The sequence below is a fragment of the Pleurodeles waltl genome, chromosome 3_1, assembly GCF_031143425.1.
Source record: "Pleurodeles waltl isolate 20211129_DDA chromosome 3_1, aPleWal1.hap1.20221129, whole genome shotgun sequence".
NCBI classification, from domain to species: domain Eukaryota; kingdom Metazoa; phylum Chordata; class Amphibia; order Caudata; family Salamandridae; genus Pleurodeles; species Pleurodeles waltl.
This window is the reverse complement of record NC_090440.1, coordinates 152,402,357-152,417,481: the sequence shown is the minus strand read 5'-3', so window position 1 is coordinate 152,417,481 and position 15,125 is coordinate 152,402,357. Positions and strand designations below refer to the sequence as shown.

The 15,125-nt window shown below is 42.3% G+C and overlaps 1 protein-coding gene across 2 annotated transcripts in view; it reads left to right on the top strand.

Annotated features, from left to right (window-relative positions):
- The window catches only part of CA12 (carbonic anhydrase 12), a 177,407-nt gene that overhangs the window by 86,769 nt on the left and 75,513 nt on the right, over window positions 1–15,125 (top strand). For both annotated transcript variants that reach the window (XM_069222014.1, XM_069222015.1), the window contains exon 3: window positions 10,417–10,596. In XM_069222014.1, coding sequence (XP_069078115.1) covers window positions 10,417–10,596 — 180 coding nt within the window. The remainder of the gene's footprint in view (window positions 1–10,416; window positions 10,597–15,125) is intronic.

Genomic DNA, 15,125 nt, shown 5'->3' with positions numbered 1-15,125 from the left:
TCCAATTACGAACACTACTAAGACTGTAAATATGGTTGCCAACACTAGTAAAACCATTTGACAGTTATAGTAATGGAACTTTGTTCACTTTAGGTCTTGCCTTCTACCTGTGTTGCAGAGCAGTTTAAGGTAAGGCAGATATTTAACCCTAGCTAATCAAGTAGAGACTGCAATCTAGCTCTATTTTTTAAGGCAATAAGAATGTATTATTTACATTTCTATTTTACTCACCAGTCAAATAAAAAAATAGGATGTGACGTAACGGCCAGAGCTGCTGATTATGGGATTGAGGAACCGGGTTTGAGTCGTGGCTCTACTTCCTGTGATTCTGGTAAACTCACGTAATATCCCAGTGCCTACAAAAATAAATGTGTCCCTGTGTAATGTAACCAATGCTCGTGTAGAGGCCTCCAAAACGTTTGGGTCGAGTTTGCACTATATAAGCTTGCAAAGAAAAAACTAAATTGTAAGGCTGTAATTTACTTTCTGTCTGCAGACCTTTAAAGTGTTCCTAAAAGGACAGATTGTGATTCTACATTAGATGTGTTGCAGTAAAGGCACTCTGCCTTCCTTGCTGTACACATTTTGCATACTAGCCTGTCTATTGTTGCAGACACGTCTGAAACTAAGGTGTAGCATGAAAGGAACATTAGTTGTGTAAATAAAATATAAAAGTAAATTATAGACCCAGTCTCTGACTACAACAGAAAATAGACCTAGGCATCAAAATGAAAAAGTGCCCCTCATTAGTGAATCGGAAAGCTAAAAAAGTAGCCCAAATTCGTAAATAGGGCAGTTGTTAAGCTCTAAAGACAATTTATATTGGTGTTTGGCAAGGTAAGAGAGACTTCATGCATTTGTGCTTGCTACAGGCAATGTTTGTGGTAATACCAAGGGAAATCAACAGTAAAAACCGTCCCACCTGGCGATAAAACAGGCCCCCAAACCCCAGCTTCACAATTACCTATTAGAGCAGCCCCTCGGGCACTGCCAGATTGCCCGATTGCCCTATAAACCAGTCCTTGGATAGGCCCAGCAGCCCTATGCAATATGCAACGCCTAAAGCTGGAGCTTTATACATAGAACATGGTGGTGAAAAATGCATTCACAAAGAAAAGGTGGGGCCTCCTATTGCACAAAAGGTAGACAGTTGATAGGAATACTTTTCCCCCCCTTAGGTTCTGTTTGCCCATTCTTTTACATTATGGTATTGGCGAATCAATATGATGTTAACTCGTACAAATGCATCACATGCTGTTTTAGAGCAAGAGCATGTTGACATTTCATGTTCGTGCTTCTTGGCTATGGCTTCCTTCACGTTGACACAAGCATCATAGGGAGCAGCTGGACAGCCAATAAGTTTCATCCCATCGTAGAGAACAGGCCCTGGACTTATTTAAAGCTGTGAATAATATTATGTCATAAACTCTAATAACGTGATAGAACCTTTGTATTGTTTAAGTGATGGTACAAGTGAGTAGAATACTAATGTAACGTGGTCCTCCTGTGGTATGTAGTGAAGAGACCCTCATAAACAAATGTCAGAAGGAAACCAAAATGGTTTCAAATAGCCAATTATTATTGAAGAAAAGGTTTTGTCTTGTCAAAAAATACATGCATGATTGAGCTGGTATGAGTGTCTAGAGGTTGGGATTGTCACTGACCGGTTTTTACATGAGTACAGGCGGGTCTTGGGGAAATCTATAGTGTAACCCTTTCGGCGGTAAGCATGATTGAGAATATTAAGTGATACTGCAGTCAGAAGAAGGGTCGAGGGTAGTAACTATTCTGATCATAATTTGATAAATCTGATATGGACCATCCCATCCTATATAGTATACAGAATATGTATATGTGTAACCTCATTAGAGCTGGGTTCTATATTCTGTCCATCAGATGCTGTTGTCCCTAGTGGATCATATTTAGGGCTGATTTCTTTGGTTAAAAAGATCATTCGGACCAGTTATACCGTAGGACATGTTGAGTGATGGGACGGTTTACCTACCGCAGGGGGAACATATTTGTAAGAATAAGATATTGGTTGTATAGGTAGCCAATTAATGGAGTAAAGAGGAGATAAGGCCCTTGTGTTTCCTTTGGTGGGAGTCAAATTGCAACACTCCTACAGCAAAGGACCTATAGAGGTTGTTACTGCTGAATAAGTGAGTAGAGGAAGATGAAAGGGGGGGGGGTCAGTTTATCTGTACCTGAAGTTAAAGATAAACTCAATAAATGCCTCCAAGATTCGTAGAAGTTAGGATTTTTCCCCTTTTGTAGGTGGTTGCAAAGGAAGTAAAAGGTATGACTTCCCTCAGGGAATATATAAAAAGAGAAGTTGTGGTTATTAAAGGAAGAGTAAGGAAAAAGGAACTGACTAAACATTAGAAGGGCCATAGGTACCTATTTTGCGGTTGTATAATTTCAGAAAATACTAAGATGTAAAAGAAAATACAATAGTACATGAGACCAGTGGTTAATTTGTAAAAATGTCAGGAGGTCACCTCAGCTTGTACCATCCATTGGCCCTGCCAGCACTGCCAATGGCAGTGCCAACACAGCTACTAACCCTCACAATCCTACAAGTGTGACAGTTCTGGCTATTCCAAGCCCCCCAAAGCTGAATGAGGGCTTGGGTGGGTCATTTGTAATGTATATTGAATCATTAAGCAACTGTTTTGCTTATCTCAAAATTAGACAGAACCACCATGTGGTGGACTTTCATTAGTGCCAGTGTTGGTGCTGAGCATCACAAACCACCCGCTCAAATTAAGCGCTGCATGAGACTAAAAAAAGAGTGGAGGAAATGTCCAGTTTTGAATGCACTGATAGGCAAAGGTCGACAGTTTACATAGCATTGGTTTACATAGCACTGGTAAATAAAGACTTGGATTAAGACATAAGAGAGGAACGGGATTCAATATGGATCTTAGTTGTGCAACAACAAAAATTGGAAACTTATGCCCATACATAAAGTAACACACATGTGACTTTTCGGATACAAAGCTAGCACAAATTTAGCATATGTTTTTCCTGATACAATTTGAATGTTTCTTGAGAGGAGTAAACTTACAAATAATACTTATAACACTTGTAGACTAAATATACATCCGGTTAATAGCAGCCTTAGATAGGGAAAGAAATACTGAGAAACAGTAGGGCTACAGTTGGTACTGTCTCCTTGATACTGCTTGGGGTTCAGTGGGGAAGGGATGCAAGCACACTGAGAAATCCGGTCTTGTTATGTAAAAACAGCACACAAGGGTGCCGTCCGGTTTCTTCTCCTGAATACTGTTGAGATTTGTCTTAGACTTTACTAAGGGGGTAGGGGGTGAATGATATGGGCTTCAGTCATTAATAGCTGGTGTGCTTGTACTGGCTACAGTTGATACTCTGGGCGAGGGTCTAGGGTGATATTCTAAGATACTGAGTTGGTAAAGAGAGCGTGTGTCCACATTCTCATTTATAATATTCATATTTGCTGTGATCCTATGTGTATGAATTAGTTTTATTTACAGTGGACCTTAAAGTACATGTCTGCTTCCTTATTGATCAAGCTGCATACTGCGTCTAGTCTGAGGATCAACTCGCTCTACCTTCTTCAAAGTTTTAGCTCTAGCTCACGTCGTCTGATCGTTTTCGGAATTTGTTTATACTAGTGAACTTAAAGTTTTGGTTATGTTCATGGTGCTGCAAGAAATGCTCCACCAACTGAAGTTTGGTATGTGTCTGACCTATGTATGTTTCTATAGTGTTCCTGGATTTGGGTCTTTAATTAGCTGGTAGTACTTCTCACATATATTTTGTGTCAGTGGCATTCAGTTATGTAGATGACATGGGTAATACTGCAATTGATGAATGAATGAGGGGATTTGTAGAGCACATAGCTACTCAGTGTCTCCGGCGCTGAAATTGATTCAAGTTTATATTCTGTGTTTGTTTTTTAACCCACTTGAGAATATCATGTGCTTTTGTAGTAGTTGTGGTAGGCTCAAATACCACAAGGTTTGTAGAAGAAAGTTTTTGTTTGCTTTTTGGGGACTTCAAAAAAGGTTTTGAGTAAGTGCCAGTGTTTTCATATGACTTCTTATTTGGTGTTGCCCATCACTATGGCTGATAATGAATCTGAGCAGTCCTTTAGTTGGTTGGGATTCTGTGTTTCATCTCCTGCAATTATGAAGACTGATTCATTTTGGACACTTCAGTTAGTACTTTTTCCAAAGGTGGTTCATGTAGCGAGTAAATTCAGAATCTAACTATAACGTCCCTATAACCTTTGGTTTTTGTAAGTGAATTTGTAAAGCTTTTTTTAAATTCTATTTTCCCCAACTATAATGTCCCTGTAACCTTTGTTTTCATTAATATGTTAAACCAGCCAACACTGCACACAGCCTTTGGCCGCGTGCTGCGGCAGTTGGCCACAAGCCTGGCTTGTAGCCAAGCCCTGCGTCCAACCCCTATAACCAGGTGTGCCAACCCCTATAACCACCTTGACCGTGCGCAGCAGGGATTGGCACACCTGGGAGCCTCACAGAAACAAGTGTGGGAGCCCGCACTTTTATTTTAAAAAATGTTTTTAATTTTCTCTGCATCTGCCACAACGTCCGCCTAAAAAAAAAAAGTAAAAATAAAATCATTTAAAATGCTTTTTTTTGCTCTGGAAGTGTCTACACGAGATTGGAAGTGTTTGTGAAGGCTTCGTGTCCCTATATATACAAATTTGGATTTTATTTAATTTCTATAGAACTACTGAACAAATTTACACCAAAAAAACAAAAATGGCACGAGATTGGAAGTGTTTGTGAAGGCTTCGTGTCCCTGTATATACAAATTTGGATTTTATTTAATTTCTCTAGAACTACTGAACAAATTTACACCAAAAAAAAACAAAAATGGCGCTTTCTGACCAAGAGATACCTTTCTGCCGGATTTGGTGTAATTCCGTCAAGTGGTTTAAGTGCTATTGCTGTTCAAAATCCCTATGGACAATTGCAGGGGGGAAAAAAGCATTTTGCCCCCCCCCCCCCCCCCTTTTTTTTTTTTTCTCAGCCTCCACTTGACGGATCACCCTGAAAATTTCCAGGCAGACGCTGAAGTGAGCATTGTATTTTCTTGGGAAATTTTAACAAACGACGCCAAACAAAAAACACTTTTTCTAATGTGTGTGTGTGTGTATATTTTTTTATTTGTCCAACTTGATGTTTCCACCAGGCAGTTCTCTGAATGTCTTCTTCAACGTGATCAGCCAGGCATTGTACATATTAATGGAAGGCCGGACTGGTCCTAAGTACTGGAATATCTTTGCTGCGCATTTTGCACAGCACTGACGTGTGCAACGGCTCTATCAAACTTCTTATGTCTATCCCTTGACCTCAAATAATGAAAGCCACTAGTTTGTTTCTACTTGGATTAAACTATCTGTATGATTTATTTTGCTTTTTTCCCATGTGGTTACGAATACAATCATGATTGTAAATCTCGTCCCCACGACTCGCAGATGGGTGGCTGAATACTGCCACCATGCCTTTATTTATATTGCTTGTCCGGGGGAGGAGGGCCAGTTTCACATGCTGAACTCCATCAATGGAAACAATTCCTTCATTTGGGCCTTTAAAATGGCATTTAAACAAGGGCACAATTGTGCTTTTGAGCAGAAAGTGCTGCTCCTTGCAGCAGTGTGAGCAGAGACAAAGAGCCCTCAGAGCTGTTTCCTTGCTGGAGGAGGGTGGGGTGGCCTCTGAACATGCCTTTTGGTTTTATCTGGAAATAACATCAACCTTGGCAGCTTCCCCTGATTGTGCAGTATTATTGTAATTAATATGAGCTGCACAAATTAGAAGTTGGATGATTGCTTGAAGACACCGGCCCTGTGTGTTTCCCCTCCTGCTCCTGGTTCAGATGCTGCTGTCCAATCAGGAAGTGTTTTAGGAAGAGCCACGTGGTTTTTATAAATTTGGTTCAGAGCCTTCCTTTCAGGCATGTGTTTTCCAATAGCCGAAAGTTTAACAAAACCTTTTGACTAGAGACAAGTGTATTTTAACACCATCAATGTTGAAAGTAAAAATCCCAGAAAAATGAAGAATTCTTGTGTAACTGCAGGACCTAGGAATAAGGCGAATCCTGTAAGCACATGTGACCGAATACAGCCGGTGACAAGTACAGGTATGATTTTACCTTCAGACATAGTCTATGAAATGGTGCAAAAATCAATCAGTGTAGTGGGTCGAGGTTGCAGGCTGTGTTTGACTAGATTCTGCACTTCTGGATACACAGAACCAGACCCATCATGGAGAGAGAAATATTAATGAGAACATCTAATCCAGTTCAAGATCAGAGGAGAGCAAAACCATGCACACAGGTGCGATGCCTACTGGCCACCCCTCGCAAGCTTGTAATTTAAGTCCAGCGACCTGGGGCAGACTGGGTCCCTTCAGGTTTATTATTTTTTTTATGTGAAATTTGTTTTGCAATAATTAATGACTGCGAACAATGGGTCGATTGCAGATAGAAGATTGGTTCTGAATACATTTGGGCCACCTGTTGCTGGTGGTTACCCTTGCAGGGGTTTCCAGCAAGTAGCTTGTGAGCTACTGGTAGCTCTCATGCTACCTATAAGTAGCTCTCCTGTGTGCAGCCAAGCCTACATAAACTGAAAAGGTTTTATTTTTAAAACAAACATGTAAACTTATCTGATGTGGTAAGTATTAAAATTCTAATATTTGTAGCTCTGGATGATTTTCTCCAGCATAGGTAGCTTTTACTACAAAAAAGGCTGGAGACCCCTGCTAGAGGATCACAGAAGTTGTTTGTTTAAAGCTATGAGTGCAAGACAGAGGGTGGTTGCTGCCCGAGGAGAAACCAAAAGCACAGCCTCGTCGCTCCTCTTATTCTTCTTTCTTTCCTGCTCTTTTGTCTCCAGGTTTTGGAGACATGCTCAAGGTTTTCTAGTAGAGCAGGCCCCTGGTAATTGTATCTGCCTAGTGTCACTTACATAACAGCCATCACGTTGAAATTTTAGAGAACTGGAAGACTCGCCTTCCCACCCACCTGAGGAGGGTAACTGGAGAACCTGGTTGGATTCAAACTTTGCACTGACAGTGATTGCCATATGGCTGCTTCTGGACGACAGAGTGGTGGCACTGCATTGCAAGTGCACTCCATATCAACACTTGTTTTGTAGTCTTTGTTTACCTTTGTGGTAGTCCTCTCTTGTTGGTACCATAGTTGACCTTTCCCACTGTGCACTAGCCTCTATGTTGTATGGTGAGAGTACATGCCCATCACCAGCCTTCACAACCTGGGAGCTGGAAAAGATGTCCCCAAGCCACACTTGAGGTCTCCTCATCCTACCTTGCAATGCAGAGGACAGCACCTGGTTGATCAATCAATCAATCAAAGAAATTTGTAGAGCACGCTACTCACCCGTGAGGGTCTCAAGGTGCTCGGGGGGGGGGGGGAACGGGCAAGGGAGGGTCACTGGTCGAACAGCCAGGTCTTGAGGTTCTTTCTGAAGACTAGTAGGTCTTTTGTTTTGTGAAGGTCGGTGAGGAGGGAGTTCCAGGTTTTGGGGGCGAGGTAGGAGAAAGACCTGCCTCCTGTGGTGGTGTGCTGGATGCGGGGGACTGTGGCTAGGGCGAGGTCGCGTGATCGGAGGTTGGTTGTGGGAGTGTGGAAGTTTACTCTTTCATTGAGGTGGGTTGGGCCGGTGTTGTGGAGGGATTTGTGTGCGTGGATGAGGATCTTGAATGTGATTCTCTTGTCTATGGGGAGCTAGTGTAGGGATTTGAGGTGTGGTGAGATTCGTTCGTGTCGGGGAGGCCAAGGACGAGGCGTGCAGCTGTGTTCTGGATTCTTTGGAGTTTGCGTTTGAGTTTGAGTATGGTGTCGGCGTAGAGGGCGTTGCCGTAGTCCAGTCTGCTGCTGATGAGTGCGTGGGTGACTGTCTTTCTTGTCTCTGGGGGGATCCATTTGAAGGATTATTTTAGGGTGCGGAGTGTGTGAAAGCAGGAGGAGGTTAGAGCATTGATTTGCTGTCATGGAGAGGGCGGGGTCGAGGATGATGTTGCGTGCGTGGGTTGCGGGGTGGGTGCTGGGCCTAGGGCGGTGAGCCACCAGGAGGCGTCCCATGTGGTTTTGTTGGGGCCGAAGATGATGACTTCGGTTTTGTTTGAGTTGAGCTTGAGATGGTTAGTGGTCATCCAGTTGGCGGTGTCTAGGAGAGCGGCGTGTAGGTTGGTTTTGGCGATGGTGGGGTTGCGGGTGAGGGAGAGGATGAGTTGGGTGTAATCTACATATGAGAGGATGGTGATTCCGTGTGCTCGGAGAATGTTGGCTAGGGGGATCATGTAGATGTTGAAGAGTGTGGGGCTGAGAGGACCCTTGGGGGACTCCGCAGGTGATCTTGGTATTGTTGGAGTGGAAGGGCGGGAGGCGGACTTTCTGGGTTCGGTAGGTGAGGAAGGAGGAGAGCCAGTATAAGGCTTTGTGGCGGATTCCTATGTTGTGGAGGCGTGTGCGGAGTGTGTGGTGGCAGACTGTGTCAAAAGCTGCGGAGAGGTCTAGGAGGATGAGTGCGACGGTCTCGCCTTTGTCGACTTTGGTCCTGATGTCGTCAGTGCATGCGATGAGGGCGGTTTCCGTGCTGTGGTGCATTGTTTTGTCCACGATCATTGTTTTGGCCAGATCTGCACAGTTTAAAGAGGGCCTGCGTGATACTCTTGTGTGTCCTTGAGCCTGTGGACTAACACATCAATGAACCTGAGGGTTAAAGGATCCTTACGCTTAACTGGGAGAGATGCATGGATTTGGAAGCCCATAACTTTTATTTATTTGTTTATTTTCCAACAATTTTTTTTTTTAAATTAATTTTACATTGGGTAGATCATTGTGAATGCTGATATCCTTGATTCCATTGTGTTAGAAAATTCCCAGAATGCATCATGTAAGGCAGTAAACCACGTTTCTAATATTTCTGGTGTGATCGGTTATGGAAAAGGAACAGTCGTTTAAAGAGTTACGTTGTTTTTGTTGGAGGAATGCGAGACTATGCATTCTTTACATTATGCAAGGCAATTGTGATCAGTTATTGTGAACGATATACATTGTTCTAGTATTGCAGTTACATTTCTGTGTGTTATTTTGCTGCTTTTTTTACTTGTTATTTTCATGGTTTGGCTACTGTTTTGACTGCACCTATGTTTATATTTTGAGACATCCGTTAAGTCCTGGTTGGAGGTTTATTGTACTAGTGTAGTACTGCACTACTTGTGTTTAGACACAACTTTCACACCAGCTACTTTATACAAGGTCTCAACTGGCTCGACAAAGCTACCTATAGAGCGATCGAAGGCTGTGGGAAGCCGCCTTTCCATACAGATCGAGCAGCCACTGTCCATGTATGTCTTTACATTGCTAGATAGTCCTGTGAATGCAAGTTTTGGAAGTAAAGATAGGCGTCTTTACTTTGGTACCACAGAGACCAACCTAGTAAATGTCTCTGAGACGGTGGAAGTATGACTTACTAGTGAATTTGCACTGGTTCTGCAGTAGAAGAAACGTGGTCAGCTGGTGTTGTGCGTGCCCTTCTTGGTGTGCAAGTGTATGATGTCATTGAATCCAGGTTAGCCAATAAACCAATGTGAGTCTGATGGAATATTAGATTTCTTTTTGATCAGAGTCAGTTGTGTTTGAGGTAGGATGAGACCATGTACTGTTTGACAAACAAACTAAAGGCTGTCCCACCAGGGCAGTGAACATCCCCCGTTTCCCAGCCTTTCACATAGAATATTCATGAACCTACATTGCACCCTTTCAATATTCTGTGTTAGTCCTGCAGAAACCATTACTATAAATCGTGATTTTGCAGGAAGGATTAGATAAGGTGGAAATTAATGAGATTTATTTAAAGGGAACATTTAGTAAATGATGTCACAATATGTCTCGAAACCTCTGCAGACATCAAACAGGGCAGCGCTCTAGAATGCTTACTGTTGCTGCTTGGTGGTTATACAGTGGCTGGATAAAGAACAGTTTTTCTCTCCAGTGGATGCCCCTTTAAGATTATCAGGAATCTGCAATAGGTAGCTTATTTCAGTGGGCAAGTTATCTTAAAACTAGATTACAAGGGGGGTTTATTTAGGAGGAGAAAGAAAAATATTTCAAACTTGTCATAGAAAAGGTTACCACATAGAATAACTTGTATAAGCAGGACTAGGAGGGCTTAAATTGTATGTTTATTCATAAAAAGACTGACTTGTCAGCAATAGTACTACATAAGCATAGATAAACCTGTGGCTATGTAGGGTGGGTTTATCCTCAGGAGGCAGAGAAGGACATTGACATTGGTCCTAGTGGGTCTTGCTGCTGTCAACCTCTGTTGCTTCCTTTCTTAACTATACATTATTTTTCTTGTATTCATAGGTCCCGACGGAGAGGAACATTGGCACAAACATTATCCATTTTGTGGAGGGATTTTTCAGTCTCCGATTGACATTCACAATGACATTCTGCAGTACGACTCCACTCTCCTGCCCATTGAGCTTGTGGGCTACAACTTGTCCTTGACTGAGCAGTTTATCATTTCCAACAATGGCCATTCATGTAAGTAGGGTTACTCCACTGGTGACGATTGCAGCAACATTGAAACTTTGTATTTTTAAATTTGTACACACAGCTCACCCCCACCGACAAAATGTATAACAACTTTATCAGGAAATACAAAGGGTCATGGTAGGGCAATCTACTTCAACTATCTCTCCGTGAATTAAAAGGCTTGTCTTTGCAGAAGATAACCTAATTCACCACTAACTGAGCATGGTGACCGAACCTTGATCAACCAGCACCTATCACCTGTATAACCTTCAACTGCAATTGCAGCCACTGCTACTCTTCTTTACTTAGGTTCAACTCCTCCTCTTCATAGTCCTTACTTGGAGGGAGTACATACCTCATTCAAAAATCCTGCATTTTTAGCCCCACCCACTAAGATGTGGCTGGCAGATCAAATCAAGGTAAAATGGTTCTGTGATTGGGAAATGGTAACACATTGTACTTGTAAGGATATAGATATCAGTGCCTATGTCTGGCCTTCATCACAGCCATTACTCAAGCACAGATAGATCAGCTCATTAGGTAGTTGAGTAAGATAATACCAAGGTAAACTCTAACTCTGTGTGAACTAAAACTAAAGTGGTTGCTAGTGAGGCACAAAGGCAATTAATAGTTCAAATGGTGGAAATCTTAAGAGTTGCTGGAGAGTGGGTAATGGTGGTTGGCTACCAGCCTCTTGCAGACACTCTGCCGGAAGTTTGACTTTTTTTGTGGCAAGCTCTTTGGATAAGATTCAGACTCGTTGGATATGTCAGATTTGGAGTTGCAATGCATAGTAGGATAGATGACTTGAAGGTTGGTAACTGCCCCCCTACCCTGCATATCCACAGATGCCTGGATTTATCTGAACCCTTCAGAACGCCAGAAGCGTTGATGCACACTTTGCGGGATATGACCATACCTGGTGCCATTAGTCTCCCAGACCGGGTGAAGAACTCATTCTATGAACTTGTCAGGGACACTTGTGCTCCTTCGAAACCAGTACTGATAAGTGGTCAAATACTATGGCACGCACTTTGGCAACAGTTAAGTGCTAATGCAAGCGTACCCTCATGTGCTGTATAGGATTTTCCAGATTTGTCCAGGCTACTTGATGGGAAGGAACCCCTTAGAGACAAAACACAGTTGCCGGGCTTGAGAGAGCCTGCACAGGCTCCCAGTCTGCTCTGAGCAGCGAGCAGCATCAGGATTGGCACACGGCAGGCTGGGAGCCTGTGCCTGGAGTGACGCTGGGGGAGAGAGGAAAGGTGTGCGGTGGAGAAGGTATGTTTATTTTTATTTTTATTTTTACTTGTTTTATTTGAATAAACTTACATTTATTAATGCCTCCACTTCCCCCATACTCCCACCCCCGCCTGCCGACCCACCCCTAGGAATAGCAGCGACTGCTTCTTAATGCCGCCCGACCCATCACTCCATGGTTCATTACTGAAATCTCAAGATATTTCTACGATTTTGTATTTCAAGTATAATAGACAAAAAATACACAAACAAATGCACAATATAAGAACTCTGCTCATCTATTTTCCTCTTTAAATATGACACACTGGTGTTAGGCTTGTATCATATTCCCAAATCAATAGGTAATCCTGTGGAATCGAAGCTCCAAGCAGGAGTGGTGGGACATAAGCTGTAGATAATTTGACATTGGCCTCAGACTTGCACACGGCAGGATTTAAGCTTGGCATGGATCTATTTGGAGATGATGCAGGATTTTTGTGTGAAAAGGTGACAGTGAAGGTAGTTGCATAAAAGTTAGTAATACATGACATTATGTCAGGGTACATGCTGCCTACTAGGAAGTGCTGCTCGGTCTGTGAAAGCATGTCCCCTCTTGAAAAGTGCAGGCTTGTTCCCTTTCCATTACAAAAAAGTGTAGGTGCTTGGAGTCTGTGTGCCTTCCCATGTAAAGCAGTGGATTGGAGAACACAGGAGACTGAAAAGGACTTAAGGCAGTCTACCTTTGTATACATTAATAGAATACTGGCTCTCTAAGTGAGCAGATATTTATGCTTTTTCAAGCAAATAGTTTGCATTAAAAACTGTTTAAGTCAGAAAATGATTGCTAGTCGGTTGGAGGATGTATGAATACAAAATTAACTGTGCACATTCACACGTGCTTCACCTTAAACTAGCTTATCAGCTTTTAATTAAAAATGTTTCTTAACACATAATAATACAAATCAATAAATATATCTGATACTTTGAACACGCAGTAAAATACACCTTTGTTATTCGATGAAACTATCCTCCTTGTAGGAGGAACCATCTTTAAACGATAATTTACAGTAAAATGAGTATTGACAGAAAATAATGGTAAGAGGCCATAGAGCGGACTACAGGTTAAGAAACGTTGTTCTAGACCCCTAATATGACCACTCAGCTGTGAGGATGTTCCTCCCATCTTCTGAATGACCTCTTGAACCCTTTTTTTTACTCTCAGGACCTGTCTATATGTTCTCCAGTGTACTCTCTATAGATGTCGCAATCTTCTCAGTGCTACTAGTAGTGGACTAGAGCCCCTTTATCGCTAGCACTGGGAGAGATTTCGCGTCTGAGGAAACACCTGGTCAAAGACTTTGGGACAGGAAGCTCAAAGGGAACATTTCTTTCAAACGTTGGGAGCTCCTCTGTGTTCAGTCTTGCATATTGGCTCAAAGCATAAAAATGAGTGATTTAATATGGCAGAAAGTACACTAAAAGCTGCAGTTACGTTGACAACATGCAAGAACTGCTTGGCAGAGATCAACACAGAGTTGAATGAGTCAAAGAAATACCTTATCCAACAAAAAACTAACAAAATTACAAAAAAAATCACCAAGTTTAGTCAGGAAGAGGTCTATCCCTACACTAAGGAAGACAACTAAAAAGATGCAGTTGCGCTCCTCAGGTGATTCTGGACCTCCGCACAGAAAACCTAGAGCTTACAGTAATATTTCCTCTTCTGATGTTTGGAGTATGGATGAGGAATGGAGGAACGTCCCTCAACCATTTTACAATATACCTCCTCCTCCATACCCCCAACACCTGATGTGGCAGTCCTTTTTTAGGCAGAGCTTGGGGCAGAGGATGAGGCAGACACAGAGGAAGATGGAGACACGTACAGTGGTTTAAGGAAGAAACACAAATTGTGACCAGGAGCAGAGGGCAGGGCCAGAACAAAACATCCTAGTGGTCAGTTTATCCCAACAGGCACTAACCGATGTTGAGAAACAGGCCCTTACCAAGAGCCTTGGCTTTGCACCCACCCCCAGACAGATTTTTATCCGTCTTCACTGTGAACTCACACAGTTTTTTTTTTTTTAGGAAAATTCGCCTTCATTCGTTTTTTCAAGACAAACCTATCCAGACCTCTTCAGGAGATATTGACTTAAGGAATCACTCCACATTTACCCCTTCAGCCAACATGGTGCCATGTGAAATCCTCAACTTTTGAAAAAGCTGTCCTAAGTGATGTAAATAAACTACGTCCAAAATGCACATTTGTGAATATTTTCTCTACAGAGAGAGAGGCCTTGTATAGTCTAACAAAATACCCTGATATCTCCATTAAACCCGCAGAAAAAGGCAGTGCCTTGGTAATATTGGATACAGCTACACATCAACAAGAATGTCTGTGCCTGCTGAGTTATACCGCCTTCTACCGTCCCATACCCCAGGACACCTCGTTAACACTGCAGGAGAAAAAACAGACCATGAATAAAGAAGCGGAAGCAAATGAGTGGATTTTTTTTTTTTTAACTTGACAACCATGTAGCCCGGATTTTTTTTGCCTCCCTAAAATTCACAAAAAGGCGCTGCCTCCTCCGGGCCGACCTGCTGTTTCTGGGATAGGCTTCATACTGAAACCCCTATCGAAATGTTGTGATTTCTTTCTCCAACCCATTCTGAAGGAAACACTGACCTTCCTAAAGGACACCAAGGATGTGCTCAATCTGATTAGCACCATCAATGAGGGGGCCCCTGTTGACGTCTTGATCAGCCTTGATGTAGAATCACTCTACACAAGTATACCTCAAGCAGATACACTTAGGGTAGTCAAAGATGTGCTTTTTACATCTGATTGACCTTTCACAACACCCATCCAATTCATAATGGACTGTGCCACCATAGCTTTGACAGAGAATTTCTTTCAGTTTGAAAACCAACTATATCATCAGATACACGGAACGTCTATGGGCAGTACCTTTGCCCCAAGTCTGGCTTATCTGCACATGTTTCATTTTGAAAAACTGTTCATTCTTAATAATCGCAACCCTTTTTCACAGCATATCAGGTCGTGGCAACGCTACACTGATGATATCCTTATTATCTGGGCTGGAGATACACAAGATGTACAACCCTTTGTGAACTGGATTAATGGTCTTGATATTTTTTTTTTAATTTACAGCTGTGGTTTCAACCAAAGAAATGTATTTCCTTGACCTCTTGATTTCCATTGATCAAGGTAGATTTTGACTATAAAAACCTTCCTTAAGGCAACTGCCCGTAACACTCTGCTCCTTTATGAGAGCCATCAT